The sequence below is a fragment of the Zeus faber genome (assembly GCF_960531495.2).
Source record: "Zeus faber genome assembly, chromosome: 14".
Taxonomy (NCBI): Eukaryota; Metazoa; Chordata; class Actinopteri; order Zeiformes; family Zeidae; genus Zeus; species Zeus faber.
The window spans coordinates 20,819,218-20,847,068 of NC_137200.1; the positions used below are offsets into that span (position 1 = coordinate 20,819,218).

Consider the following 27,851-nt stretch of genomic DNA (forward strand, 5'->3'; position numbering starts at 1 on the left):
CTATTGTCATTGCAAAGAAAGTGCCATGCTCTCTATGTTAAGACGTTTACATCAAGACACAAAACAAATTAAAGGGCATGGACCGCGTTGCACAGACATACAAACTAAACAGGGATGTAGTTACCCAAATATTATTCAGTTAGGGATAATGTCCAGTATATCATGTGTCAAGCCGTCCTAATACGCTACACATACAGTAGTCGAGGGGTTACCAAACGTTTACACGGCAAGGCCCCATTGCCAAAATAACAAAGCCTAGCATTAACTGCCGTGTGGATTAACATCTAACTAAGACCTTGCTGACAACAACCATCGCCATCATCGGTGAGGTTGAGTGTATATTTTGCGAAAGAAGAAAATAAATTGCGGCGGCCCGTGAAATCCCTCCCGTGTACCCCCGGGGGTCCGCGGACCACAGTTTGGTAACCACCCGCAGCAGTCGGTAGTCCTTCCACAGTAGTCACTTACACGGAGAGTTCACCAATAAACATCACAGCGACAACTTGACGATAAATATATTACATCTTTTAGGAGGCGGCGTGGCACGTTGAGGTCCGTGCTGGGAGCTGGACCGCTAAAGCGTACGTCGGGAATGTGACGAGACGTCACATATACGCAATGTAGTTTTCCGGTACGAGGCCTGTTCTGCTCTTGTACGTAGCCTGAAGCCAGCCCGGTTCCACAGACGGGTGCACTGTGGACACAAACAGAGAACTTGCCTCAGCAGGTCCCATCCACAAGACAAACACACCAAACGCGTGTGTGTGTGTGTGTGTGCGTGCATGCGTGCATGGGCGTGTGTGGGGTGAATACTAACCATTTGAGAAGTGTGCCCCCTGGGGAAAGCTGAGCTCGTGGCTGTGTTCCGCCTCGCAGGAGTACAGGGCCTTGGCGTCTCTAAGAGGAACCGATAAAAAAGAAAAGAAAATTAAAGGGTTAGGGTTGGTGGTGACGAGAGTGAAGGGAGACTTGCATGACGCACAGTATTGTGGGTGGTCCTCCTAGCAGGCGGCGGAGGAATTGCAAGGGGGGCGCGAGAAAATGAAAGGTTAAAAAAACAAAAAAAACATGACTAATTACATTTGATAAAATATGTTTTACTTAAAGTTTCTCAATATAATGGGACAATAGTTTCTTTAAAATGATACAATTTGTCACATTTCATTTGTTTGCATTATTCGTTTTTATTATTATCTTTATTTTTTCATCAGTTTCATTAGTAGTACTATAAACCACGTTATTTAGCGTGTGACAACATTTCTTATTTGTATTTTCTTGGGTCATGATGTCAAGTCCTTGAAATCCTAGGGAGGCGGGCTCGGCAAAGAAAAGTTTGAATACCACGGCTTTAAACGCTGTCATCCTTTTTTTGTTTTTTATAAATGATCTTACCTTCCCCTGGGAAATACATCTAGAGCTGAAGAGAATACCGCACTTTCACGCAGAGGGGCTCTAGGTGACAATGAAACACACACACACACACATATATACAATTTACAGATTCGATTAGGGCTCATTTTGAATGAACTTTATATTTATTTTTTTGTAATCGCGGCAGACACTCACATGGATCCAGGCCTCTGGTAGCCGTTGCTCGTCACGGCCGCCAAGTGTTTGGAAGTGACATCGGAGGCGCTGCGGGCGTGGGGGTAAGCCTTGTGCGTAAACGTCGTGTCTTTGGGCTCCAGTGACATCAGACTCTGCACTGAACCGTGGCAGCTCTTGTAATCTGGAAATCACAAACCAAACAAAAGTGTGAGGTCAAACGCTTCACTACACACATACAGTATATTGTCATTTCTTTACCCTATGATCAGACAGCGGGGGGCGTTAACCAATTGACCAGAGGTGAATAATTCCGGAGAGTAAAAACTTTCGTTCCAGCTGTGCACTGATCCGTCAGTCAACTTGGACCTCTGGGTTGATGCTGATTAGAAAATCCACATGGTTGCCTCAAACGTCCTGGTGTGGTATTATGCTTTATGAACCCGGATTTTCCACCGCTGCATTTGACTATAACAACAGGGAATTTCAGCGTCCCAAACTACTTCCTAGGCCCCAGCCCTAATTTGAGAGACCTTTGGTGTTAAAATGTCTGTGAAATACCAGTGAGGGACACTTGGTTGAGAAGGGTTGGGATTACTATTTCCTGTTGACATAATAATATGTCATCAGTCAGCTGTTTGCTGTAGTTGCTTAAGTAAGAGTAAAATTAACCCAATAATAAACTAACTTAAATCTTGAAAAAAACATGCTATGATATTTACATGCATACACAGTGCAATATTAATTTAAATTTAAACAGGTGGATGCAGGAGAGGTGGAGGGAGCGCAGCAAAGCAGAAGGCAGCAAAGCAGGTAGAGCTGGGGGGACTGGCTGCTTAAATAGGACGGCCAATAAGGGTGTGGAAGCACATGGCGCCATCAAGTTGTCTGACAGAACTAGCTTCGCCAGCTACGCATCACTTAGTATAAATTTCCATTGATACAACTCTATTGTCAACCGTGAAATTGATAAAACTCTGCAACAAAAACAATGAATGCTGAGAATATCTTGAACTGGGAATGAGTTTTGAGCTGGACAGGGAGGTTTGAAACAAATGAAACCGAATCAACACCGTTACCATGGGGTAACAGTTACGTCTCACAGGGGAAAACCAAAAAGCGTGAAACTTAATTCGGATCTAATTACACAACGTGCACCGAGCGAGTAGTACACACCCTCTGAGATGTGCAGGGAGGTGAGGGAGGAGGAAGCGGAGAGTCGGTACGGGAACAAGGAGGACGAGGAAGAGGAGGAGGACGAGGCGGTCCTGAACACGCCCCTGCGCTGCTGGGCGGGAGGGGCGGCATCCGTCCTAGCCTGTCCGGCGTCCGTCGCGGCGTCAGGGGCCGGGGAGACTCTCTGCTCCGTCGGGGGAGCGCTCTTCAGCAAGCAGCTGGAGGAGACCCTCGGCATGGATCCGCCACCCTCCCTCAGCGAGGAGGCACGCTCCACCCCCACCTGCTGCGGCGAGCCGGAGGAGGAGCAGCAGGAGGCTCTGGAGGGCGTGTGGGGGCCTCGGGCGGACGACGGCGAGGCTGCGGCGGAGCTCGGCTCGACGGACGGACTCTTCTCCCGCAAGGAGGAGATGGAGGAGGCGGAGGTGGCGGCGGAAGAGGAGGAGCAGCAGACAGAGGAGGAGCAGACGGAGGAGGTGGTCTCCCGCGACGGGGCGTAGGACGCAGAGGACGCCCGGGAGGGGGACGGCGCGAGCTGAGAAGAGCCGCCGCCGGCCCCGGCGTTCTTGTTCGGCTCTTCGCCGCTCGCCGGGGTTTGGGACGGAGAGCAAGCGGAGGCCGCGGGCGCGGGAGGAGTCGTGGTGCAGGGGGCCGAGGAAGAGGAGGCGTGGGGGGCGTCGGCGGGAGGGGGAGTGTTAGACAGCCCGTTCTTTTCAGACGAGTGGGAGGAGAGAGATTCCTGGCTGCCCATCGGTGTTGTGCTGGGGCTGCTGCTGAATGTGTCACCTGGGAGTGGAAACAAGGGAGAAAAGTCACACACACTGGGGCCATTTTTCAACCCCTGGTGGAAAAGGACGACTTAATCGTTCGAATTATGTGGGGGATCGATTAGGTCTGACCCCCCGAATTGAGAATTGGACGCCGCCAAAAGAGGAAAAAAACAGTAGGTCGGGGGGTCGAAACATTTCAGTCCATTGGTGGGTATATGCGTAATGGAGAGGGAGTGACCTCCGCTCCGCTGCGCATCCCTGTGCCCTGTTCCTCCAAATAAAAAGAGTGTGAGTTTTTCTTAAAATGTATTTTATTTGACTCCCTTCCCCCCCCGCCCGTCCGTAGGTGCTTTGGTCCCTTTACGCCCTGGAGAAAAAGTTGTATTGTACTGTATAATTCACACTCTGGATGACCTCACGGGTTTGCAAAAGTGCATACGGGCCTTGCCAACACACTTACAAATAGACTTTGTGTGAAATGAATTTGTGTGAATTGAATTTCACAATATTCGTTTAGTCATGCATGAGCCATACCAAAAAAGATATATAGCTTGTTTAATTGTTTATTGTTCAATTTTCAGATAAATAATCACCAGCATTATTTGTAACTGATGTAATATTGTATTATTGTATTGCATTCAATGAATGCATGGTTACAATTCCGAAAGAATAATTCCCAGAATAGAGAACACAGCCTTTTTTCAAAAGCAGAACAGAGTTTAAGCAACCACTCTCTGTGACCACCAACCAGTCAAATACCAAATCCACTTTGAATTATTATTATTATAATGTTCATTACTCTGTTTCAAACGTGTGCCACCAGCATAACAACACTGTGGAATGAGAAGGAAACGGGGCAGATGGAGTGGTTTAACGTAGGTTCTCTTAATATTTCAAAGAGGTGGAAGCAAATGTCTAAAGACCAAACAAATTGGTTCCGAGATGGGACGGTTTGTAGATTTTGGTGAACGTATCAGACAGAATATACGGTATTTGAGATGTTATTTAAGCCATGTCGGCTTCTCCTGATAATGGTACTGCCAATTTTATACCCTATATACGCATATGAATAACTTTTCCTGTGCATAAAATTACATTTTTATATTCTGTATATTTTGATATATTTGATTATTTCTGTTTTGTATTTTTCGACTATTTGTATATATTTAGAAATTCTTATTGTTTATTACATTTTTTTACTTTACTTTTTATTCCATTTTATTTATTTAATTATTATTGTTATAAATAATGTAAAATTACAGTTAACTCTAAAATCAGGCCCAAAAAAAATCACTTCCAGATGTTCCAAGCTGATTTCACACGAAAATGTCCTTACTTTGTGCACTGAGAGCAAACTGGAGGATAAAGATAAGGGAATAAGGGAGTGTGTATGAGGAGGCACATTCCACACATTCCCCGATGCGAGCAGCCTCGTGAATTCCCCTTGAGGAGCTGCGACAATCCCTTGAGCTCGGCTTTTGGGAGGGGTGGGGGGTTTCTTCGCCTCTCTGCAACCTCAACTTATCTTGTAGAAACACACGTATGACGTAATATCAAAAATATACAAAAAGAAGAGGTGGGCGCGTACCACTTTGCTGAGGCACAAGTCACTTCTATTTGTGTAACTCTTTGTATGATGCCGTCCATGCCCCCTAACGGGCCCTCAGCCCTGCCCCCCTCGAGCCCCCGGAGAGGCGGGGAAAAAGACCTCGAGGGGAAAGAGAGGAACCTTGAGGAGGAACACATCAGGGGGATGGCACGGTGAGTATAAGGTTTCATCCGCCAACTCATCAAGCGACAGATGGCGGTAAGTATGGTCCTGGTTAGGAAGGAGACGGACGGGACGTGCGCTGCAACAAGACTCACTGTCGTTGTCGGCCAAACACAGGGCGGGCGGGTAGAGGCGGGGCTTCCTCTTCCCAGATGACAGACAGATGGCCTTGCTCCTTCGGGGAGCGGATCGGGAGGAAGGGGCCTGGGGAGGAGGCACCGAGGGGTCTGGGGCCTCGCCGAACATCTAGCGGGAGAACACACACACACACACACACAAGCCTCGATGAGCCATTTCGTATATGTCCAGTCAAAACACTATATTGTCGCTTTTCCCAACAAAACGAGGAACCATTTAGGCCCCGAACCTTCTAAAAAAGGTGAACCTCGGCGGTCCCCTAAAAGGCTTCTCGGTTTCTTTCCTGCCGCACCCGGGAGCGACGGGGATTAAGAAGCAAATCGGGCGGAGCCGACGCGAAATGTGCGACTGTTCAGTTTGTCCAGTCTGGGTCATTTGGGCACATGCCGGTCACATCGCTCGGTCTCATCACATCGTTTTGCAGATTATGGATCTCCATTTTCTGTTATCAAGCAAAAGTAATGAAGGGACGCGAGGACGACGAGCGAGCACCGAGCGTTTAATCGCCGTGATTAAAAGAAGGCGCTGGGTGAAAGAAGTCTCGCGTAGCTTTGCGTTTGATCAATTCGGCGTCGATCAGTCATACAAGTGCCGTCCCAGTGCTTCCCGTTCCTCAGAAAAGCACCACCTCGCTTGCAGGGTTTTTTTTTGGGGCCCGGAATTATCCAAGTCGAATAAATTTCGGGAACGAAGTTAGGTAAAAGCTGTGGGAAAAGGCAGGAAGCTCCTGAGTGCCAAGAACTAAGGCGCGCTTCACACCGAATGCGAAAACCCATCCTCCCTCTAGTGGCCGTCGGATGGACTGGGTCTTGGTTTCACATCCCAAATGTCAGAGAAAATGGGAGGGCTGGTTTTTTTCCCAGTACAACAGCGAGTAGTTTGCTCAGATGGATATTTACCATTTTCCAAGTATGAGAGTTTAAAACTTCCTACATAGTGTTTGGATGCTGCGAGAAAGAAATGCACGCACAATTATTCACTTATATAAAAAGATATTAATTGATAGTGAATATGGTGACCTCCTACGTTAACGTTAATAACGTCATTATTTTATTATACGTGACTTTTGAACTTTGTTTTAAGTCCAATTCCAATTAAATAAAACTTCATTGACGTAAAAACTGGGGGCATGAGCGGAAAATTTTGAATGCGGGGATTCCGACTCTCCATAGGAATGAATAGACTTTTGCTTTGCTCTTGTCGTTGTCGGATTCGGTGTGAAGCAAGCTTTAGTGTGTGTGTGTGTGTGTGTGTGTGTGTGTGTGCTACCTTGTGGTGGTTTTCAATCATTATCTCCACCACAATGTTCTGGAACTTGATGTTCATCATGGCTGCCACTGTCTCTTCCTGTGACCTCATTAGTGTGGGACCAAATATCATTCCGAGGTTGGACACGGTCATCATGTTCTGGTCGCTGTGAGTGGAGACGCTGCATGTGCGCAAATGTTGGCAGACATTCAGGCAACATTCAAGCAAGTCGAAAGAACCAAAACCAATTCAGATTCCATGATTGTGAGTCGGGGAGACAGAGACAGGGTTACGCCAAATCAAAAACTATAATCAAAATTCAAAGTATGGAAGCATTATGACTATCAACACATTTTTGTGAGCTGTAACACGTTTCAAAATGGAATAGTCCAGACAATTACCTCAAGGTCAACATTTCAAATGTGATTAATAATCAACCTTAAAAAAGAAAGGGCTTAACACTACACCATTCTGAAAATTCCATTCTACATTTTTTTTATATAATATTGATCATAGTTAATGCAGAGTACATAGAAACAAAAAAATGTGAATACGTTTAAGGCCGTTTAAGTTCTAAACACACTTGAGAAGGTGATTCGTCAGAAGATCCAGCATTTCCCTGTTTTTTTCCGGGAGCTTGTGCACGAGAGCGTGAATGGCTCTCACGCGGTATCCCTGGTCATCGGACTCTGTGAGACGAGACAAGAGACAGAAATGGCGTCGTTTCAACAACAGAGCAGTGGTTCCCAACGTGTGGCGGCGGTGTAATCTACCTGATACGCGGGTACACGCCGTACACCCAGGGAGAAAGCTCCGGGATTTCCGTATACCCACTTAAAAATGTGCGAGGATACGTTACAACAATACAGTTTTCTGACAGAACTTTCACTTCAGTATTATTGCAAGAAAATAAGTTCTGCTCGGGAAGGCTTTGCCTCCGTTCATTAAATTCACCCTGGGCACTGTGAAGGGGAGCTCTGCGGGTAGCGCACCAGTGGACACACAAACACACAGCACACATTCTCCGCTCCCCTCCGCTGTTTTCCCTGAGTAATTAACCCCCTCATTGCCGCATCGCATTTCCCCCTCTGGTCCAGAAATTCTCCAAGGGGTGCACGCTCGGACAAGACACTTTATTTATTAATTCATACTCTTTGTCTGTGTTAACGTGGTGGCTTCCCATATAGGAAGGAAAATAAAAGGAAAATAAAATGTGTTTTTGCAAGGGACGGCATCTCCTTCACAAGCTGCGTCAAGTTTCAGTTTCACTGTTATCTCCCGCAGGGGCCTTCAACTTTTCTACCCAAGGACCCCCAAGGAGGGACACAGCAGAACACCCCTACATTTTTTTTATCACAATACTTTGTGTTGCATCATAAGCCTGGCCTATATTAACATATTTATAATGCCTTATTAACCTATTTATATACTCGGTTAGGATGCTTATGGTTCCTGTGCGTTTTTCTTTTAGATTTAGATCTATTTCCGTAACTGGTCTGTGTGGAAGAAATACAGTGAAATTCACCTTCTTTTTGTTTTCACAAATAGAACAAAGGTTCCACAAATCTGAAATCGGGTTTGAAAAGCTATTTAGGCTTTTTATATATAATGTAGTTCAGGTTTGACTACGAGAAGTACAGGTTTCTTTTTATCTAGACCTTTTAAGAGGCCTGTGTGTAGAAGAAACTGTGAAATCGACCTGTTGTCTGTTTTCCAAATAGGGTTTTACATGCTGTTTAATATCAATACAATAATACAAACCATTTACCATGTGTTTTTATTGAGGTCCAGCCATGCACCAGTTATGTCTGAAAATGCCGGGGTTTTTAAACGTAACTCAAAAATCCAAGGTTTTGGAACGCACCATAACGCGGACAACATCTTATCAAATAGGCTCCGCTGAATAATGCACATCATTTTTTTTTTTAGCTCAGTAAAAAGGGTACATTTTTTGTTGGGGAGGCAACGAGAGAGCTTACTGGCGGCCTTGATGAAATCTTTATGCAGCCTGTAGGTCATCAGCGGTTCAGCCAAGCACCTGCACAAGCGCGCACACACACACATATGAGAAGCGTCTTCAAAACCAAAAGTCAACACCGGAAGTCACCGGCAGCTTGGGAGTGAGTGTTCTTACCGGATGTAGTTCTTCAGACCGCTGGTGATGGTCTTGTTGTCCCAAGTGTTTGCATCCAATTGCGCGTCAGAAGGAGCCGAGGTCCCTGTGGGGAAACGCAAGCGGCGACGTCATGGGTGAGTCAAAAAAAACCTCATTCCTCACATTTGTATGACAGCGCAGAACAGCTTTCAACGACTTTTAATGAGGTGGAACTTCGCCCGTGCACCAGAATGACATCAGGGGCAAAGCCTTCCTCACCGAACACACTCGACATCAACCGCTGCACTTTGGAGTTGACCCCTCCGGTCCTGTACAGTCCCAGCGAGTCGATGCCTGTTCCAACACGGACATCAGACAAAACAGTTTTCCCGTCACGATAGATCAATCGAATCAAAGCGGGGAGGGCGGGATTTAGGGACGGACAAGGCGTTTACCTCTCATCTCCACCAGCTCGATACACCTTTTGACGAAGTTGAAGCCGGCGTCATTGAGAAACGCTGCGAAAAAGCAAGCGCACGGTGCGTGGTGAAATGATCCAAATCGGAATGTCACAATCAAAAAGAAAAACGACATCATGGGATACTCACTCTCCTCCTTCTTGCTGAGCAAAGAAGGTAACGTGTAGATCTACGGACAAGAAGATCGCAGATATTTTTATTCAAACTGTGTGGTGCGCTGCCCCAGTGCGCTGCGGTGGAATTGCAATCATGACAAAATGAAAAAAAAAAAATGATAAAAAAAAAAAAATAAATAAAAAAAGTAGGCCTTCATTTGACATGACTTATTCAATTTCATGAAATAGGATTATTTAAAGTTATTTTCATTAGTTAATTGAAAATAATACATACGTTGATCATTGTTTCATTTATTTTCATTATTTGTTTTCATTATTATTATGCAACTGTTGGACTTGGTTTACTATAAACCACTGTGTTAATCGGTTGATTGATTGATTGATGGAGACCGACGTACCGGTTCTTTCCCGTCCATGGCCTCCATCCACAGCCGCCTGTTTGACTCGGAAAGCGCCTGCAGCGTGATGACCCCGTGTCTGTGGAGAGGGGAGCCATCGTCCCATCGAATGTAGAATATTAACTGTGAAATAACTGAGAATAGCTGTGTCGTTATATTGTAACACCGTATAGGTTGCAAAAATTGAGTAAGAGCATAGTAATAACTTATATGTACTCATAACTTATACCTACCTCATTGTTATCTATCCCCATGGTATTGTATTCATATTTATTCATGACAGCGTGCAGTGGCCCGGCTCTCCAGACACCAAACACGACTAAACTGGACCCTGTGTATTGCTGCCTGCAGTTTTATTTATTATGATTATTAACTTGGCCATTTTTTATTTGGAAATTGGCTTTTTTGGGTAATTTGGCTATTCTTGTGTTATTTTTCCAGACGGCTTATTTGCCAGATTAGCGGAGTATTCCCTAATTTATCGCTCTGAAACTCCTATGGCCTCCTATTGCCATTCTGGACTGGAACTGCAGAACATGAGGAGTTGTTGGGGTTTTTTTTTTTTTTTTTTTTTTTTTTTAATCTTTCTGCCCCACCCCCTTACCTCTCCACCACCTCGATGTCGAAGCAGAAGCGTTTGTCTATGGAGTCCGTCTTCCTCCGGACGCAGGAGCACAGGCGAAACATCTCGGGCCCGGCCGCCACCACGCCGTTCTGCCGAGGCGGACGCTCAGGGGTTAACCAAAGGTTCTCGAAAAAAAAAAAAGAAGAAACTCTGAATAAATGGGCGGAGCGGCGGGATCGGGAGCCCAAACCTGTTTGCCGGCCGGCCTGGTCTCCGTGCTGCTCATGGTGAACATCTTGGCACCCTTCTCGTACGTGCAGTAGTACCTGGTCCATGCCGAGCCCAGCGCCCCTGGGAAACATGGCGCGTGACAAGATGAGAAGGAGTTTCGCTTTAATCTGCATTCTTTGAGGGGCGGCTTCACAGACACAGATGAGGCCTGATCTTAGACTAATTCACACAGATTTTAAGAAGGAAGATCAGAGCTAATCTAGGTCTAAGTGAAGGTTTCAATGAAACCTGACCAGAGGCAGGTTTATCTTTGGATTAATGGACGTGGGGCCTCCAGGTCGACCTTGACAATAGAGGAAATGGATCATCCAGACGAAGACCAGCACCAAGAGCAGACAGAAGGAGCTGACTAGTCCTTCATCACCTTAGTCTAGGACTTCCTAGTCTAGGACTCATTCATCTTAAATTGAACAACGTCTCAGAAAGGCATTTTTAAATTCTGTATTCATTTAAGTAGGATTAGTTTAGCCCTGGTTTAGATTAAACCCCGTCTGCAAAACCGCCCCTTCATTATGAGACAGGGTGTGTCTTACAGAGCCTTGATCTTTGTTTTCCTTATGTATACAGCAATTTGAGTGAGGAAGAATGAAGAAAAAGTGTGTGTGTGTGTGTGTGTGTGTGTGTGTGTGTGTGTGTGTGTGTGTGTGTGTGTGTATTTTATTGTATCTTACTTTTTTCCTGTATATACAGATATCCCTCCATGGTGAAGCAACCCGGAGCCTTGATGTCCTCTTCCGCAGAACGGATCCTCTTCATCAGTCTCTCAACCTCTGCACGAGTGCTCTCGAAGTTATTACGTGTCTGAAGCAAAGCCAAGATAGAGCTCTTATTAATCATTTGGTGGAAATAAAACAAATGTACAAAATGGTTTGAATAACAGTGTTTCAACAAAAAAAAAAGAGAGACAAAATTGTGAAATAAATTCAAATTAAGAGTGTTTTGCCCAGCTTGACGGTATGTGTGTACGGACCCTAACCAGTCAATGAAAATAGAAGCTGAGGGAAGAAATGGACAAATTCATGCGGGGCGTCATTTCCCACAGGACAATTTTCGATCCCCCCCCCACCCGCCACCCCCCTACCCCCTCGCCGTCGACCGAACAAAAACATAATCGTCACAGGTGCACGACTTACGTTCTGCAAGTTGAACTGCAGCTGCCGCTTGTAGGGCTCAAACTCGCTGGCCAACTCGTAGCCCTCGTGGTAGAAGGTAAACAAGCCCTGGAGAAACGCCAGCAGCTGAAGAGGAGGAGAGGGGGCGGAGTGAAGGAGGGACGCCAACAAACGAGCGGCTGCACGCGCGGAGCCGCGTTCCTGGGTCAAGAAACGACTTTCCTTTTCGGAAGAAAGTGAGCGAAACGCGGTTTGTCGGGAGTTTAGCGGGGTGCGTTGCAAAGCCTTGTTTACTCGACAACAAAGAGGCTCTCCGGCTTAATCATGAGAAGCATCCTAACAGGAAATGCCGACGCGGTGACAGGAAGTGGGCTTGATGGATCATCCGTCGCCCCGGCGACATCTCTAGAATCTGAGGAATCTATTGCAAACGGCCCGAAACTATTGTGAGGATTATTTTGAGAAATATTTGAGAATTGCTTGGAGTTGTTCCAGAGTAATTATTATTATTATGATTTTTATGATTTTTTATTATTTTTATTATCCTTATTATTATGATTTTTAGGGGTCCAGCCTGCAGGGTGTTGTTTTTTTTTTTAATCTCGCTGTTTTTCTGGCTACTAGCATCTGAAAAACGACAGCGGCAGAACACAGACATGAGGCGTTTTCGCACCGAACAGTTCTGGGGACTCCCTGAGGGGAACCAGGAACTGGGAAGGTCCCCCGAGGACTAGATACAGTCAAGGGCTTTTCTTCTGGTTGTATTCGCACTGGAAGTCTGAAGTGACATCAGCCAATGGGGTCTCAGCGTGACTTCCGTGTTGTATTAACTCTGTAACTTTCACTTATTTCACCTTATCAGTACACTAAAATCTGCTTCTGAACAAATTTGAGGCGAGAAATAAGCAAGCAAGTTACTGGATCTTTACTCATATAAGATCTACAAGAGATCATTAAACAGTTAGTTCTGACTTTTGTAAGGCATGGGCTCACATTGGGACGCCGCATGGGGATGACGGGGGGCACGTTAATTCATTCAATGAATGTCTGAAAATAAAATAAATGAAATAAATACATCTACAATAAAAATATGACTTTTAGTGGTTTTTAATTTTATTGTTTATTTTGTTATTTCTACCGAGTGTACGTCGAGACCCGTCGCTCTGTAGTGGTTCGAGATTAAAAACTAGGCGTGTGTGTGTGTGTGTTTGTGTGTTTATCTACCGTCTTAACCTGCTTGATGCCGGAGGTGCTGTTCGATAAGTAAGCAAATAATCTTTTGTTCTGTAGAACGTCAGTAAACCGTCCCAGGTGACTTTCACAACCTGCCTGTTTTGTCCGACCGACGGAAAACCGCAAATATATAATTTATGATCATTCAATACAACAGAAAAGCAGCCAATCCTCAGATTTGGGCACCTGAATCTATCTATATATACTTAATAAATTACTTCAGTCTTATATGATTAAAAGTGTAAATGGTAGTATCAACCGCTGAATATCATTATTATTTACTTTAATTACCAATTCTCTCTTCCAAATAGTCCAGCCACGTAACTATCAATTCATGAAATGAAATCGCACAGTTTAGGATCCTCCTTATCCTGGGAATATGCACCAACATTAATGGTTTGTGAGAGTGGCATTACCAGCGTAAGGGACACGCAACGGAGTTTGTTTCGCCAAGTTGCACTGTTGCATTTAAGATTCAAGATTTTTATTTGTCACATACATATACATACTATACATATATGCAGTGAAATGTAAGGCCTTTTGGAAATGCTACCGTGCCCCCTTCAAGCGTCAGATATATCAAATATAATTTTAAATGTATGGACCAGCAATAACCGAGCACGAGGACAAATATATACAAGCTGGCGTTTGCTTATTTAATTATAAGTTCATTGTTTATAGACCAGCAATACCCAGGCCAGGAGTAATGGTCTGTACCTTAACAGCAGGCAAAAAAATGTACAGTACTTCGTTTTTGCTTAACAGTACTTCATTTTGTTTATTTTGATTTATTTGAGATTTTATTTAGATTGTGGAAAAATGTGTGGACCCTGAAGAGTAAGTCCTACAAGTTTCAAGGCCAAAGTGATCAAATTGGCAATGGTATTAGCTGACTTATTTCCTGTGTTGAGACAGATTATACAGCCTGTTGAAATATAGACATCCATGAAACACTGAATCATGGTGTCCTCAGAGTGGTGGCCTGCTGGCAACAAACCTTTGCTCTTGAAATATCTCTGTTTTAGTGTTACAGTAGCCCAGTATCCACATAAGTGGCGGTATCAAGGGCTGGTGTGTTTGTATGTGCGTCGATGTGGCAGAGTTGGTGGAGTATCCACGGGCTGGTCTGGGTAAAAAAAAGTCCGGGGCCATTTCATTAGTTCCAGTCCATCCCTGACCCTGCACCCTCCACAGATGAACTGATGCCGAAACCTAGTTTTCCATTTTGTAAGTGTTTTCGTTATTAATTATTTAAGGAATATTTGTTAAACGTTAGTACTTTTGTCGTCTCCCTCCTTAATGATATATCCTTTGGTTTTATTTGAGGTTCATAGCAAAACATTGCACTAAGCAGTTGTTGGCTCATTAGTTTGTGATTCACATGCACTAAAACTCAACAGAATGCAGGAAATTAAGTCTTTGTAAGCACAATTTTGGGAAACTGTAATACGTACCAAACACAACTAAATGGACCCTGTATATTGCTTCCTGCAGCTATATTCCATTGAACGCAGCATCGACCCACATAATGACACGGTGACTCCGGTTTTCAGATTCCTGGTGACACGCAGAATTACTAATACAAGCTGAAACACTTGTTGCATGTTATTACTTTATCCTAAAAATGAGAAGGTGTCCATCGGAGTCCTGCCTCACGGTGTCTCCGTGGAAGGAAATCACTCCGTGTGGAAGTTCCCAAAAACACAGTTCCGTTCACACAGATTAAACACTGCATGTCCCTTAAAGACATTTCATCAACTTTTTAAACTTTTGGGACTAAAATAAAACAGACACGATTCAGACCCGTTGCTCTGGAGCTGCAAGCGAACTCCATGTGTGAGGACACGAACACGGAATATGTTTTCAAACTGGTTTCGGCTCCTTCAGTTAGTGTGTAATGACTGACTCCAATGCCGCAAAATAAGGAGGAGCACGGCACCGAGTTCGATGGAACAGACTGGGTTTATATTTACAAAAAGGGCAAAAGAGATAAAATATCAAACTAAACGCCCCGCCAATGGGAAGCAGGTAAGACAACACACATGCTCACACACACAAACGGTACATTTATAGTAAATAATAGGATGACGTCATGAAGCGTCTTACTGTAAATTGGTTCATTTTGTTTACGAATAGTGACGTGTCAGTCAACCAAGACAGCTGAATACTTGGGGTCAAAGTTGTTCGGCTTTTCACTAATATCTGCTCCGTACGTGGATTGATTTGGATGAAATTTAAACCACGAGATCCTTGTGACATAGCGGTTTAAACTACACCTCAACACCGTTCTCAGGTTCTGCCGAAGTATATGTTCCAGATAGTTTTAGCCGGGTTGGACATATTGAGGGCGTGAAATGCATTGGACCACGTCCGCGATAACGATCAAATTCTTTGATCGATCAGATTAATTTCTGCCCCGTATGCCGATCAATTCGGACGGAAATTCAACCACGAGGTGTTTGTGACACACGGGTTCAAACGAGATGTCAACCGTGTTCGTGCGTTATGCCGAAGTTTGTGTTCCAGATAGTTTTTCCATTTCAAAAGTCGAAAAATGTTTTTCCCAAACATTAACAATAGGGTCTCAACCCTACGGGTTGGACCCCTAAAATAATATCAATATATTTGATGCCGGCAATATATATATCAATTATATTTATATTAATATGATTTTATTGCCATCGATTCATGTGAAGCACTTTGAGTTGCATGTTGTGTATGAACGGTGCGATACGAATAGTTGACTGTTACACGAAAGACAGGACCAGTATGTTACCGTATGTCAATATGAAATTAAATCTGCAGAAATGCGATCAGCTCATCTGGGGATCACTCCGAAGAGTTGTGAAGCCAGACTACACTCGTCGAGAGGGCGTGAGTAGAACAAAGGTTGAAGACGTCAAGGTAACAAGTGTTTTAAAAGCGCACGCAGCATTTTTATCAGTGCAAATTGGAGCAGAGCCCCGGGCCTCTTTATCTGGATGAACGCCGCGCGTGATGCTGTGAGAAAACAAGTTATGTATCTGCGAGACACTCACCGGCTCCACAAACTCAAACTTTTTCCTCTCCTGCACTTCCTGGATCTTGAAGACGTACTGCAGCGAGGCATCATAAAAGACCTGTCTGTCCTTACTCATCTGCGCGTCTGCCTGCAATGAAGAACAGCCAAGGAATATTTTGTCTTACGCGTGGAAAATATTTTGGTGCGTTGCGCCAAACATGAGAGGCGAAAAAAAACAAAAAAAAAACGGCTCCATTACTTCGAGTCGCAAGGAGCGAGACCTTGACTTTTGTTTCCCAAACCTCACGGGGCGGTTTCGCAGACGGGGTTAAATCTATATCAGGACTAAGCTCATCCTACTTCAATTAATTCATAATTTAAAAATTCCCTTCTGAGACGTTGCTTCATTTCAGATGAGTTAGTTGTAGACTAGGAAGTCCTAGACTAAGGTGATGAAGGACTAGTCAGCTCCTTCCGTCTGCTCTTGGTGCTGGTCTTAGTCCAGATGATCCATTTCCTCTATTGTCAAGGTCGACCTGGAGGCCCCACGTCCATTAATCCAAAGATAAACCTGCCTCTGGTCAGGTTTCATTTTAACCTTCACTTAGACCTAGATAAGCTCTTATCTTCCTTCTGGGAATCAGATTTCTGAAACCAAGACTAGTGCAAGTCTGAGACTATTTTAAACCATGGCTGATGAAGGCCGTTTCAGTTCAGTCCAGATTAATAATGGGATTAAGTCTAAAATCGGGCCTAACCTGTGTCCACGAAACCGCCCGTATATGCATAAAGCAGTTGCAACATTTCTGATCATTGCTCAATCTTATCACAGATGGCGTCTAATTTTAGGTAGGGCAGATCGCGGAAAACTCCTCCGAGTGCCTTCAAGGCGATTACTTATGCTTATCGTCAGACCTATAACTAATCAATAATAGATGACGGTAGCGGGAAGACGGTCAGAGGAATCTAGACATCTGGACTCACCTCCTGCAGGTGCGGTTCTTTCTTCCTGGAGGACAGGCTGAGGTGTTTCTCCAGCACAGAGTAATACTTCTCCGTCTCCTTGTCAAACTGCTTCTTCTCCTCCTAAGGGAGGCAACGATGTGGGAGATGACTTGCATGAATGAGACTTTTTTTTTTCTCTCTTTGTTTTATGGATTAAGTCATTACCGACCATGCGTTGATCTACAGCGTGTGTGATTGTGCAGTGAAAGTGTTTCCCAGAATAACAATCTATCTATCTGACGTGACAACTGCTGCTTTTAATTTGATGTTTTGACCAAGTGCCAAAATAAAAGCCTTGAGATTTCTTCCAGAACCCCTGAATCTGAATGCTAAACACTCTCTATCTATCTATCTATCTATCTATCTATCTATCTATCTATCTATCTATCTATCTATCTATCTATCTATCTATCTATCTATCCACCTATCTAATTGGTTTAATAATACATATATCTGTGGTGACAACTGCTGCTTTTAATTTGAAGTTCTGACCAAATGTCAAAATGAAAGCGCCGAGATTTCTACCAGAACCCCAGATTCTATTTTTTATAATTAAGGATTATTTAATGCATAATTTATTCGCAACGTCTACAAATCTCAACTTCAAAGGTCAACAAATTCTAATGACCCCGTGGATGTTTGGTGTTGGCAAGCATGTGTCCCTCACATGCGCCTGCAACACTTCACATGCCAAAGAGGCATTCGAGCATTCGGTGAACTTAAGCAGTTATCACATTCGGGATAAGTCAGGTGAAAATCACGAAAATTTCCCCCTCGTCTCGGTTTCTGCCAACCACTTAATAGCGCTATCCCTCTTTCGCTCTCTCTCTCTCTCTCTCTCTCTCTCTCTCTCTCTCTCTCTCTCTCTCTCTCGCTCTCTCTCTCTCTCTCTCTCTCTCTCTCTGTTTGAAAGAGAGGGAGACTAACCATATGAGTCGAGACAGCTGCTGAAACCAGATCACTCTGTGTTTACACTGTCCCAGTGACTGGAGCAATCCTTCTCTATCTCTCTCTTTCTCTCTCTCTCTCTCTCTCTCTCTCTCTCTCTCTCTCTCCATCTCTCGCTCTCTCTCTCTCTCCATCTCTCGCTCTCTCTCTCTGTCTGTTCCAAACACGTCCGTTCCCATGACCTTTTTACTGACTGAAGACGAGAACTAACCTATTTAGAATTCTCTGACTTAATGTTGGATCTGCTCTGAAACATCTATGAATGTACGGCGGATCAGTGACTTTTGCACAATAGACAGTTTGAGACCTGACTGTACCTTGACCGCTCCGATCTGTTCTTTCCGGAACCTCTCTAGCGGCGAGATCAGCACGTCGTCCGCGTTCTGGATCTGAAACGCAGGGGGTGAGAACCAGTAACAAAGAGGCGACAACAGTAAACAGTGACACGAGAATCTCAAATGATCACTCCTGCCATAGTTACAGGGACAGAGACTTCAAGCAATTTTTTTTTATTATTATCAAACATAAATCCTAAACATCATTAATTATTATTAATTATTATCAATTATTAATAAATTAATAATGATCACGCTAAAAATCAGTAGAATAATATGAATAATAATTAACAAATAATAATACTACCAATAATAATAATTACTATTATTAATAATACTAACAATAATAAAAAATAAAAGTTCTGCAAAAATGACTGGGGAGCAAAGTAAATGACAACAACAAACCCGAAAGCGATACTAAAAGTCCCATCAGACAACAAGTTTGACAGGCTTTTTTTTTCGTCCAGCAAATAAGAGTGAGCAGGAGCCATCAATTAAATAGGGCACAGGCAGATACAATCTCACTTGACATATCGTACTTTGGCTGGACTATTAGCCTAAAAAAATGTGTTTGTTGGAAAAGATTTCGGTAGCAAGGAATTTCATCTGAAAATTAAATGATCAGTATCAGCAGAACGACACACAAGTCAGCGCTGCAGCATGGGTGCCACTTTAACTTGAAAAAACACAGCGGCTCAGAGAGAGAGAGAGCTCAGCCGACAAACACAGAGACTCCTTTTATAGACTTTCCCAGGCAGTCAAGACCGCGCTCAGAGTCTCATGAGGGAATTGGCAGAATAGGTTCCACATGCTTATGTTCCGATGCACAAGCGCATGCACGCACACAAGCATACCTACATGCATCCGAAGCACGCGCACGCACACACGCACGCACGCACACACACACATACACACACACACACACACACACACACACACACACACACACACACACACATTTATTTGAGTAAATGTATGCCATGCTTAGCAACAGAAACACTTTGCCAGACTCCAGTCACTCTTACACAAAGGCTTCCGGTTGAGTTAAGAGTCTCTAAATCGTGGAGAAATTCCAAATTCCAAGCCCCAAATCGCCATGGAGCACAGCCTGCAGCGAGCCTACTTTTAAAACCCTTAATTAACCCTGTAAAGCCTACGGTTGTAATATCACAACATTCAGTTTTTGCTTTACATTCTCAATTGGTCTTAATTGTTTATTCTCGCCGTCCTGTTGGATGGATGATGTGTTAATAGATCTGTGAATTTGGTCATGAACTCACACGCACCGCCAACTCTTCCCCTGAGCTCACCTCCCGCACTCATTTAATTTGGGCTTCACAGGGTTAAACGAGAAACCTCAGAAGTCCTCTAGATCCCTTTAGAACCTCTAGTCTCCAGAGTCTCTAGAGTCCTCTAGCACCTTGGGAGTCCCCCGGAACTCAGGAACCTCCAGAGTCCTCTAGAACCTCTAGAGTCCTCTAGAACCTCTAGAGTCCTCCGGAACCTCTAGAACCTCCAGAGTCCTCTGGAACCTCTAGAGTCCTCTAGAGGTTCCCAACCTTTTCGGACTCACGGCCCACTTGAAAATCTCAAAAGTGTTGGCGGTCCACATCCCACCAGAAGTAATACAGGAGCCAAACAGTGCACTCTCAGAGGACGTATATTTTATCAATCAAATGCATTCTCGGACATACAGTGCAGTTGTGGTAAAACAAAAAATGAGGTAATAACCTTATATCTATGGAACTTTTGCGTATGATATCTAGTAAGCACTGTCTGAAGGGTTGAAGTTTTTTGAATGTAGCCTTATGACTCACGCCAGCACTGACAAAACTAACAATAACAGGAGCACATTTATATTGACTCACCTAATGAGAAGGCTGATGTTGCATGGCAGACACCAAATGCTTGACGTCTGGCTTAAGGGACGACAGTCTCGGGCGAAGATCTGGCTCAACATTCAGTTTATTCCTGTATTTCGTCTTCAATGCCACAAGCGCTGAAAAGCCAGTCTCACAGAGATACGTCGTCGGGAAAGGCATCAGAAACCCCACAGCTCTGTCGGACAGATCGGGACACTCAGAAGCAACACAAAGCCAAAAGTTTGTCCGGTACTTCTGTGAGAAAGCCGGTTTCAATGCGCTGTCGCAGGAGAGATCCACACGATTGTCCTTCTCTTTTGCGCTCAGGCCTGCGAGGGTCTCGTCACTGCGGCTGGCAAAGGGGTTTTCCATCCAGCTGCACTGCATATCCGGGATGGGGAAGTATTTGCGCAGCTTAGTCCTCAACCGTGCAGGTGCTCTTTGACATAATTGATCACAGTGCAAGAAGCCGCATTTCTTCCATTGTCAAAAAATCTGAGAGATTCTCAAACGAGTCCAAGTTTGACCGGTCAACCCGCCTGGCGCACATATCCATTTTCCTTATGGTCGCTTCTATTTTATTCTGGACATTGAACATGGTCACTGCATTTCCTTGGAGACTGAGGTTGAGTCCATTTAAGTGGCTGAAAATGTCGGCCAGGTATCCCAATTTAGCCAGCCACTCTTAAGTCACCGAAGCCATGTGCGAGTTCAAACTTTGTGTCGAGGAAAAACACCCTCACCTCATCACACAATTCAAAAAGTCGCATCAGTACCTTCCCCCTTGAGAGCCACCAGATTTGGGTGTGTAACAGCAGCTGCTTATGGTCACTGCCCATCTCGTCACATAAAACGGAAGAAAAAGGTGATTGCAGTGGTCAGCTTTTGGTGACGTTGACTCTGACCACCTCATCTAGAACAGTCTTTAGATCTGCAGCATTTTCTTTACAGCCAGTGCTGCTCTGTGTATACTGCAGTGGACAAATGCCACGAGTGGAGCCAAAGCTTTCACGCGGGTGATGACTTCACTGTGCTGGCCTAGCATCGCGCGGGTCCCATCAGTGCTCACCCCCACACATTTGGACCAATCAATCCCATTTGAAACTATGAACACGTTCAGACGTTCGGAATGTCAAAAATGGCCTCAGCAGTTGAACGTGTTGGTAAAGACTTACAAAACAGGAACTCTTCTTTTATCTCTCCATTGTTTTCATACCTTACATGTGTCAAACCTTGCAAGCAGGTTTGAAATTCTCCAATTGTATGCGGCTTACCAGGCTTAGCTTGGAGTCGGGCAACCCGATAAGACGCTTCCGCTGCCTTTGCGTTCTCAGTGCCCATACATGACGTTTCAATTACTTTCTTCTTGCCCTGATACTCCTTGAGTTTATTCTCGAAAAATTCAAGCGGCTTGGATATGTTGGTGTTTTGTCTCAAGGTGACGGTGCAGTTTACATGGCTTCAAAGCTTTGTTTTATAAAAAACACACCACGCACAACGGTAATGGTTTGTCTTCCGTGCCTGTGCAAAAAAATCCCCATGGTAAATATTCAGCGCTACACTTTCTCAAAACCTCTCTTTTTTGTTGGACAAGCGGGACTGTCCCGCTGGGACTTCGCTTGTGGATGATGTACCAATGGCTTCTTTCCTTTTCAATGTGCCTGATGCTAGCCAACCATCCATTTTGATTATCACCTCAAGTTCTAAAATGTACAGGTGCACGTCGATCGTGGTCTGGCTTAGACGTAGTACGCCCTACCCTAAGTTCTTATCTATCAATGATGATGCATTTTTGAAGGTTTTAAAGAAAAAATATCAATGATTTTATTTTATTTTTACATTTAAAAATGTTTTTGTAATTTATAATTCTGTATTTATTTTTTCAATAAAACCTAAGTGTTTTGCCCATGATTTGGCGGCCCACTTGCAATAGGCCCATAGGTTGGGAATCGCTGCTCTAGAGTCCTTCAGAACTCTAGAACCTCCAGAGTCCTCTAGAACCTCCAGAGTCCTCTAGAACCTCCAGAGTCCTCTAGAACCTCTAGAACCTCCAGAGTCCTCTAGAGTCCCCTAGAACCTCTAGAACGTCCAGAGTCCCCTAAACCTCTAGAACCTCTAGAATCCTCTGGAGTCCTCTAAAACATGCTTTCCCAAAAATACTGGGTATTTCAGGGGATATATTCAGGGGATTTTATTTGAGTCGCCAAGCAAATTTGCAGAAGTTTCTTCTGTAGTCTTTTATTTAACATTGCAAGCATTACAAGCTTGTAAAGGGTTACGTCTGTCTGACGTCAGACGCTTTCACGTGCAGCGAGTGAACCAATCACAAGACTCTGCTGTCCCTGTCTCTGTCCAGTTCAGCATCCAACGTCTTTTAATGTTCCTTTTAATGGATCGAATGCGCGTGACCACAAAAAAACGTTACTTGTCTTGTAAACTTGTTGAATAATTAGGGATGAACCGATCATGATTTTTCATTCCAATTGCAGATTTTTTTTTGTAAATGACTGTCAATAAAATGTTGCGCTCATACATCCACACACACTCTCTTTCTGCTCGCAAGTCGATGAGCTTCGTCCGTGCACCGCTGCATGCGCTCTGCTGTTACTCATCCCTTTCACAACCACATGCAAGTGTGAGGTGGGATTTTCTGTTCTGCAACAAATGAGACAGAACGCAGAAATAGACTGAACGCTGTACCCGATATGGGCGTTGCACTCTCCTCTTGTACACCAGACTGAAATGTAATACTAAAAAGCAAGCAGGACCACCTATCACATGAGCCAGGTAAACAGCACATAATCAACCGGTCAATGGCAGATTCCTTCCCTCCGTGTCCCATCTTGTGTCATAATCGATGGATTTAACACATTGTCGTCGTAACCGATAAGTCGGCTGATCCGTTTAAAAGCTTGCATTCAAAAACAGTTGTTTTTACTTGTTAAAAACGGCACAGCACAACCACATATCTACATGAAGCTATGGACAGGTGTGTTCACCATTGGAGTCTACTGGTAACGGCCACTGATAAGCTTTGGAGTTGGAAGCTGGTGATGAGCGGTGATGTTGTCCATCCATCCAACCACGCAAGACACATACGCCCAACACACCATTCACTTTTAAGCATCATGCAGCAGATATAAGTACACCCAGATAGATACACACACACACACACACACACACACACACACACACACACACACACACACACACACACACACACACACACACACACACACACACACACACACACACACACACACACACACACCTCTGCAGTTGTAAACACACAAAGAGCGCCTACCAATCGTCTTCTTTCTTCTTCCACAGTGCTCAGGAGCTGGGAGAACTCCTTTAAGGATTGCGCTGCAAAAGTAAGTCGACACGGGTGAGTGTGTGTGGGGGTTTCAGCACTACCGCGACATACTGTATGTTCATGTGCAACTCACCAATGTTGATCTCATCATCTGTCTCGGCGTCACCGGTGCACTCAAACTGGAACTCCTGGAGAGACTGGGAGAACCTCTGAACGGCCAGAGACAGGCCTGAGAGGGAGAGGGACAGAGGAAGTGTCGAATGAGAGTTCCTTGTCTCGTATACAGTGAAGCCGCAAAAGTAAATTACCGAAAAGAAAGTACGTAAGGAAAGCTCAATTTGTCTGGCAGTTTTAAAACACACGGAAAAGTGCTGATTCAAAATCAGAATGATTTAATTACGTCGGGTGCATTCACATGTATGAGGAATATGTCATGGTGATTATTGGTGCGTGTTTACAGACGATTACCATTTTCAAAAAAAGCTTGACAGTCTGAGAAAAAATAAAATAAAATAATAATAAAATAATGAGAATAAGAATATAAAATAAGATATCCTTTAAAAATTGAAAGTAAAAAAAAAAAGAAAAATTGCCAAATAAACAAGTATACACAAGTAGTGGAAAAACACAAAACAGAAATAGTCACAAAAAAAAAGAATATATATATATATATATATATATATATATATAAATATACATCACATATGATATACACCGATCAGCCACAACATTAAAACCACTGACAGGTGAAGTGAATAACATTGATCATCTCGTTCCAATGGCACCAGTCAAGGGGTGGGATATATTAGGCAGCAGGTGAACAGTCAGTTCTTGAAGTTGATGTGTTGGAAGCATGAAAAATGCAAGCGTAAGGATCTGAGCCACATTGACAAGGGCCAAATTGTGATGCTAGACGACTGGGTCAGAGCGTCTCCAAAACAGCAGGTCTTGTGGGGTGTTCCAGGTATGCAGTGGTTAGTACCTACCAAAGGTGGTCCAAGGAAGGACGACCAGTGAACCGGCGACAGGGTCATGGGCACCCAAGGCTCATTGATGCACGTGGGGAGTGAAGTCTAGCCCGCCTGGTCCGATCCCACAGAAGAGCTACTGTAGCACAAATTGGTGAAAAAGTTAATGCTGCTATGATAGAAAGGTGTCAGAACACACAGTGCATCACAGCTTGCTGCGTATGGGGCTGTGTAGCTGCAGACCAGTCAGAGTGTCCATGTTAATCCCTGTCCACCACCGGAAGCTCCTACAATGGACACGTGAGCATCAGAACTGGACCATGGAGCAATGGCAGAAGGAGCCCTGGTCTAATCAATCACGTTTTCTTCTACATCATGTGGATGGACGGGGTTAGGGTCCGATCCGATGGAGCATCTGTGGGATGTGCTGGAACAACAAGCCCGATCCATGAGGGCCCCACCTCTCAACTTTCAGGACTTGGTGCCAGATACCACAGGACACCATCAGAGGTCTTGTGGAGTCCATGCCTCCACAGGTCAGAGCTGTTTTGGCGACATGAGGGGGAGCTACACAATATTAGTGGTTAAACCTGATGGTTTTAATGTTGTGGCTGATCGGTGTATAGACAGCATCTTTTTTCATGTAACATCTTGAGATTGTTTCCCAATGAAAGGTGCATTATAAATTAAATGTATTATTATTATTATGATTATTATTATTATTATACATATTTATTCCTGCTTATTACCAGTACTATATTGCATGTTATTGTGAAACACTGCAGCTATATGATATTTATACTTGCTGCCCATATTGGGCTCACTAGTTGGCATAGTGCTACTCCCTGTTAACGTATTTATTACAGATTATATCAAAACCTTAATTATTTCTTGAACTACACTGTTTTAATGCTGCTACCATCTGCGTGATCTCAACTAATTCGATATTATTATTATTATCATTATTATTATTATTATATTGTTGTGGTTATGAATATAATAATATCAAATCTGCTGTAGCAGCTACAACAACTTTTGATATTGATGTGGTTTGACCCAAGTACCGTGTGTGTGTGTGTGTGCGTGTGTGTGTGTGCGTGTGTGTGTGTGTGTGTGTGTGTGTGTGTGTGTGTGTGTGTGTGTGTGTGTGTGTGTGTGTGCGCGCGCGATGTACAATAAATCAAATCAGGATGTGACATAAAGAACAAAATAACACGAATCTGCACAGCTCCGCACGGACTGGTGGAGAAAGACGCTGCGGCTGGAGCCCCGGCGAAGACAACAATAACAATAATAACAATAATAGCAACGATCATATGAGTAGGAAGAGCCCGGGGAGCCCGGGGAAGCCACTCACTCGTCAGGGCAGATATGAGCATGTTTCCATCCTTGATCAGGTCCTTTATGAACCTGTTGGTCCGGTCCAGCTCCGCTTCATGGCACTGCAGCCGCTCTCGGAACTGCGGACTGTCCAGGAACGAGTCACTGAACTCCAGCGTCGGCAGACCCATCGAGGCGGACCCGAACGTGCGATCGAACCGATCTGATCGCGAGTCACTTTGTTTGCTCTTGTTTTTGGTTTGGTTTTGTTTTGTTTTTTTTGTTTGTGTGTTTTAGGGGAAAAGATCGGTTCCGCGGGGCGGGAGGGGGCGGGAGGAGGGCTCTCGACGCGCGGCCGCGGCTCGAATTAGGGCTCGGTTGAGGAGGTGGGGAGGGGGGGGAGGGGGGGGGGGGGGGACGGGAAAAGTTTCCTGCGACCTTCTTTTTCACGCTCCTCTCCCCCTCTCTTTCCCCCCTTCCACCCGAACTTCCGCACAGGCCGAGCCGCTCCGCAGCATCGGCAGAGGGAGCTGCTCGCACCCTTCCCGGGTTCGAAGCCGCTTCCCCGGACGTTTCCACGTTACGCCATCAGATCCTCTGCAGCCGGAGAGCACCTGTTGTTGTTGTTGTTGTTGTTGTTGTTTGTGTTTTTATTTAAAACATGTTTTAATGTAATATTTTAACTGTTCATCTATGGACTCGTGGGAGGGAAATCACTCCGGTTACTATGGAGACTTGAAGACTCCTGTCTGTCCCCTTCCGCCCTTGCGTCATACCGTTGCGTAAATCTTGATTAAAGTGGTAATCCAATACATTTTTCAACAATCCCACATATATATATATATATATATATATATATGGTAATCCAATATTATTAAGCCAACATTTTTAATAAGAAAAGAGAAAGTCAAGGCATTTGTGTTACGCGTATTACTCCTCTATATGCGTTTTCATTGGTGGTGGCGGGGTCCGCCTTAACCGGCGAGAACGCACAAGAAGCGAAAAGGCAGCCGTGGGTCATTCGATGAAGCGGCATAGCTGGTTGTTGTCAGTAAATTGTCGATATGGATGAACGTTCGCCAAAAAAGAAAAAAGAAAAATATCAGCTCCGCCTCAAGTGACCAAAACAAACACAACAAACCAGTCGGTCAGAAGGTGAATTTCGATGATAAAAATAAGCCTGATCCGGGTTTAAACCCTGTCTTCCCCACGTTGCAGTTTCTAATGGAATTCTGGGACTTGGAGTTTAATCCACCCAACATATTATGGATTTCAACTTAAAGATCGGTGTCAAAGAACCGTTCCAGTCGATCACCGAAGAAGGTCAAGAGGATTGCGCGTTCGTCTCATGACAGCCGTGCCGCTTCGCATTTTCCCTGCATGGCCACAGCAGTTATCAAACACGCTTTGCGCACGACATCCCCAGCTCCGCTCTTTATTCTTCTGCTTATTCTCACCCTGCGTCCCTGACTGCTTTGCCCCGGAGCCAACCGCGGGCCGCTCACAGCAGGAGAATGGAGGGCCGTGGCAACCGAGGTAAACAAGCTCCAAGAACCTTTGTGTACGGCGGGATGCACGGAAACGCATACCAACCCAAGTACACACGGTAGCCTATCAACACCTACACACACACACACACACACACACACACACTGGAGAAACTGTTGGATTAGTAGGGGGAAAAAAGGGAACAACAGCACCGGATCTAATACCGTTTTGTTTGGATACGTTCGAGGTAAGCAGTATTGTATTTGACTACGTTTAAAATAAACTTTTTGTGGGACTTAGTACTCTGATTCCTATTTATGGTATTTTTCTCTTTATATTTTATATTGTTTATAGTGCTTACCCTGATATGCTTATCCTGATTTTCTGCTGTCACTTTTTGCTGCTGTAACAATGTAAATTTCCCCCCTTGTGGGACTAACAAAGGTTTGTCTTATCTTATCTTATTTATTTATTTACAGATTGCAGTTGAGAATACAAACACTCCCCTGTAGCGCAACTTCACAGAAATGTCATAAACGGACGCCGCCGAATGTTAACGCCGCGCTATTTCCCAACAGAGAGATACATTTTTCGTGACGCCCTGTGACTGGAGACTCGGGAATCGTTGGTGCCGGCGGACCCGCCGCCCCGTCAGGAGCCCGGGGGGAAGA

General features: G+C 44.5%; 1 protein-coding gene across 2 annotated transcripts; it reads right to left on the minus strand.

Annotated features, from left to right (window-relative positions):
* Positions 1-559: 559 nt before the first annotated feature.
* Positions 560-25,939, minus strand: arhgap42a (Rho GTPase activating protein 42a). 2 transcript variants are annotated; one of them, XM_080013924.1, is made up of 24 exons: positions 25,730-25,939; positions 23,538-23,633; positions 23,393-23,454; positions 18,209-18,280; positions 16,923-17,024; positions 15,976-16,086; positions 11,726-11,830; positions 11,264-11,393; positions 10,552-10,652; positions 10,341-10,450; positions 9,737-9,815; positions 9,352-9,391; positions 9,199-9,261; positions 9,023-9,097; positions 8,783-8,867; positions 8,628-8,686; positions 7,232-7,337; positions 6,670-6,829; positions 5,358-5,508; positions 2,722-3,507; positions 1,567-1,729; positions 1,393-1,452; positions 818-897; positions 560-694 (listed from the first exon to the last, which is right to left on the minus strand). In XM_080013924.1, the coding sequence occupies exons 1-24, from the start codon at positions 25,881-25,883 to the stop codon at positions 606-608; spliced, it is 3,039 nt and encodes a 1,012-aa protein (XP_079870050.1). In that variant the 5' UTR covers positions 25,884-25,939; the 3' UTR covers positions 560-605. The 2 variants fall into 2 exon arrangements, with proteins under 2 accessions (XP_079870050.1, XP_079870049.1); XM_080013923.1 differs by having other exon boundaries at positions 9,199-9,391.
* Positions 25,940-27,851: the final 1,912 nt, after the last annotated feature.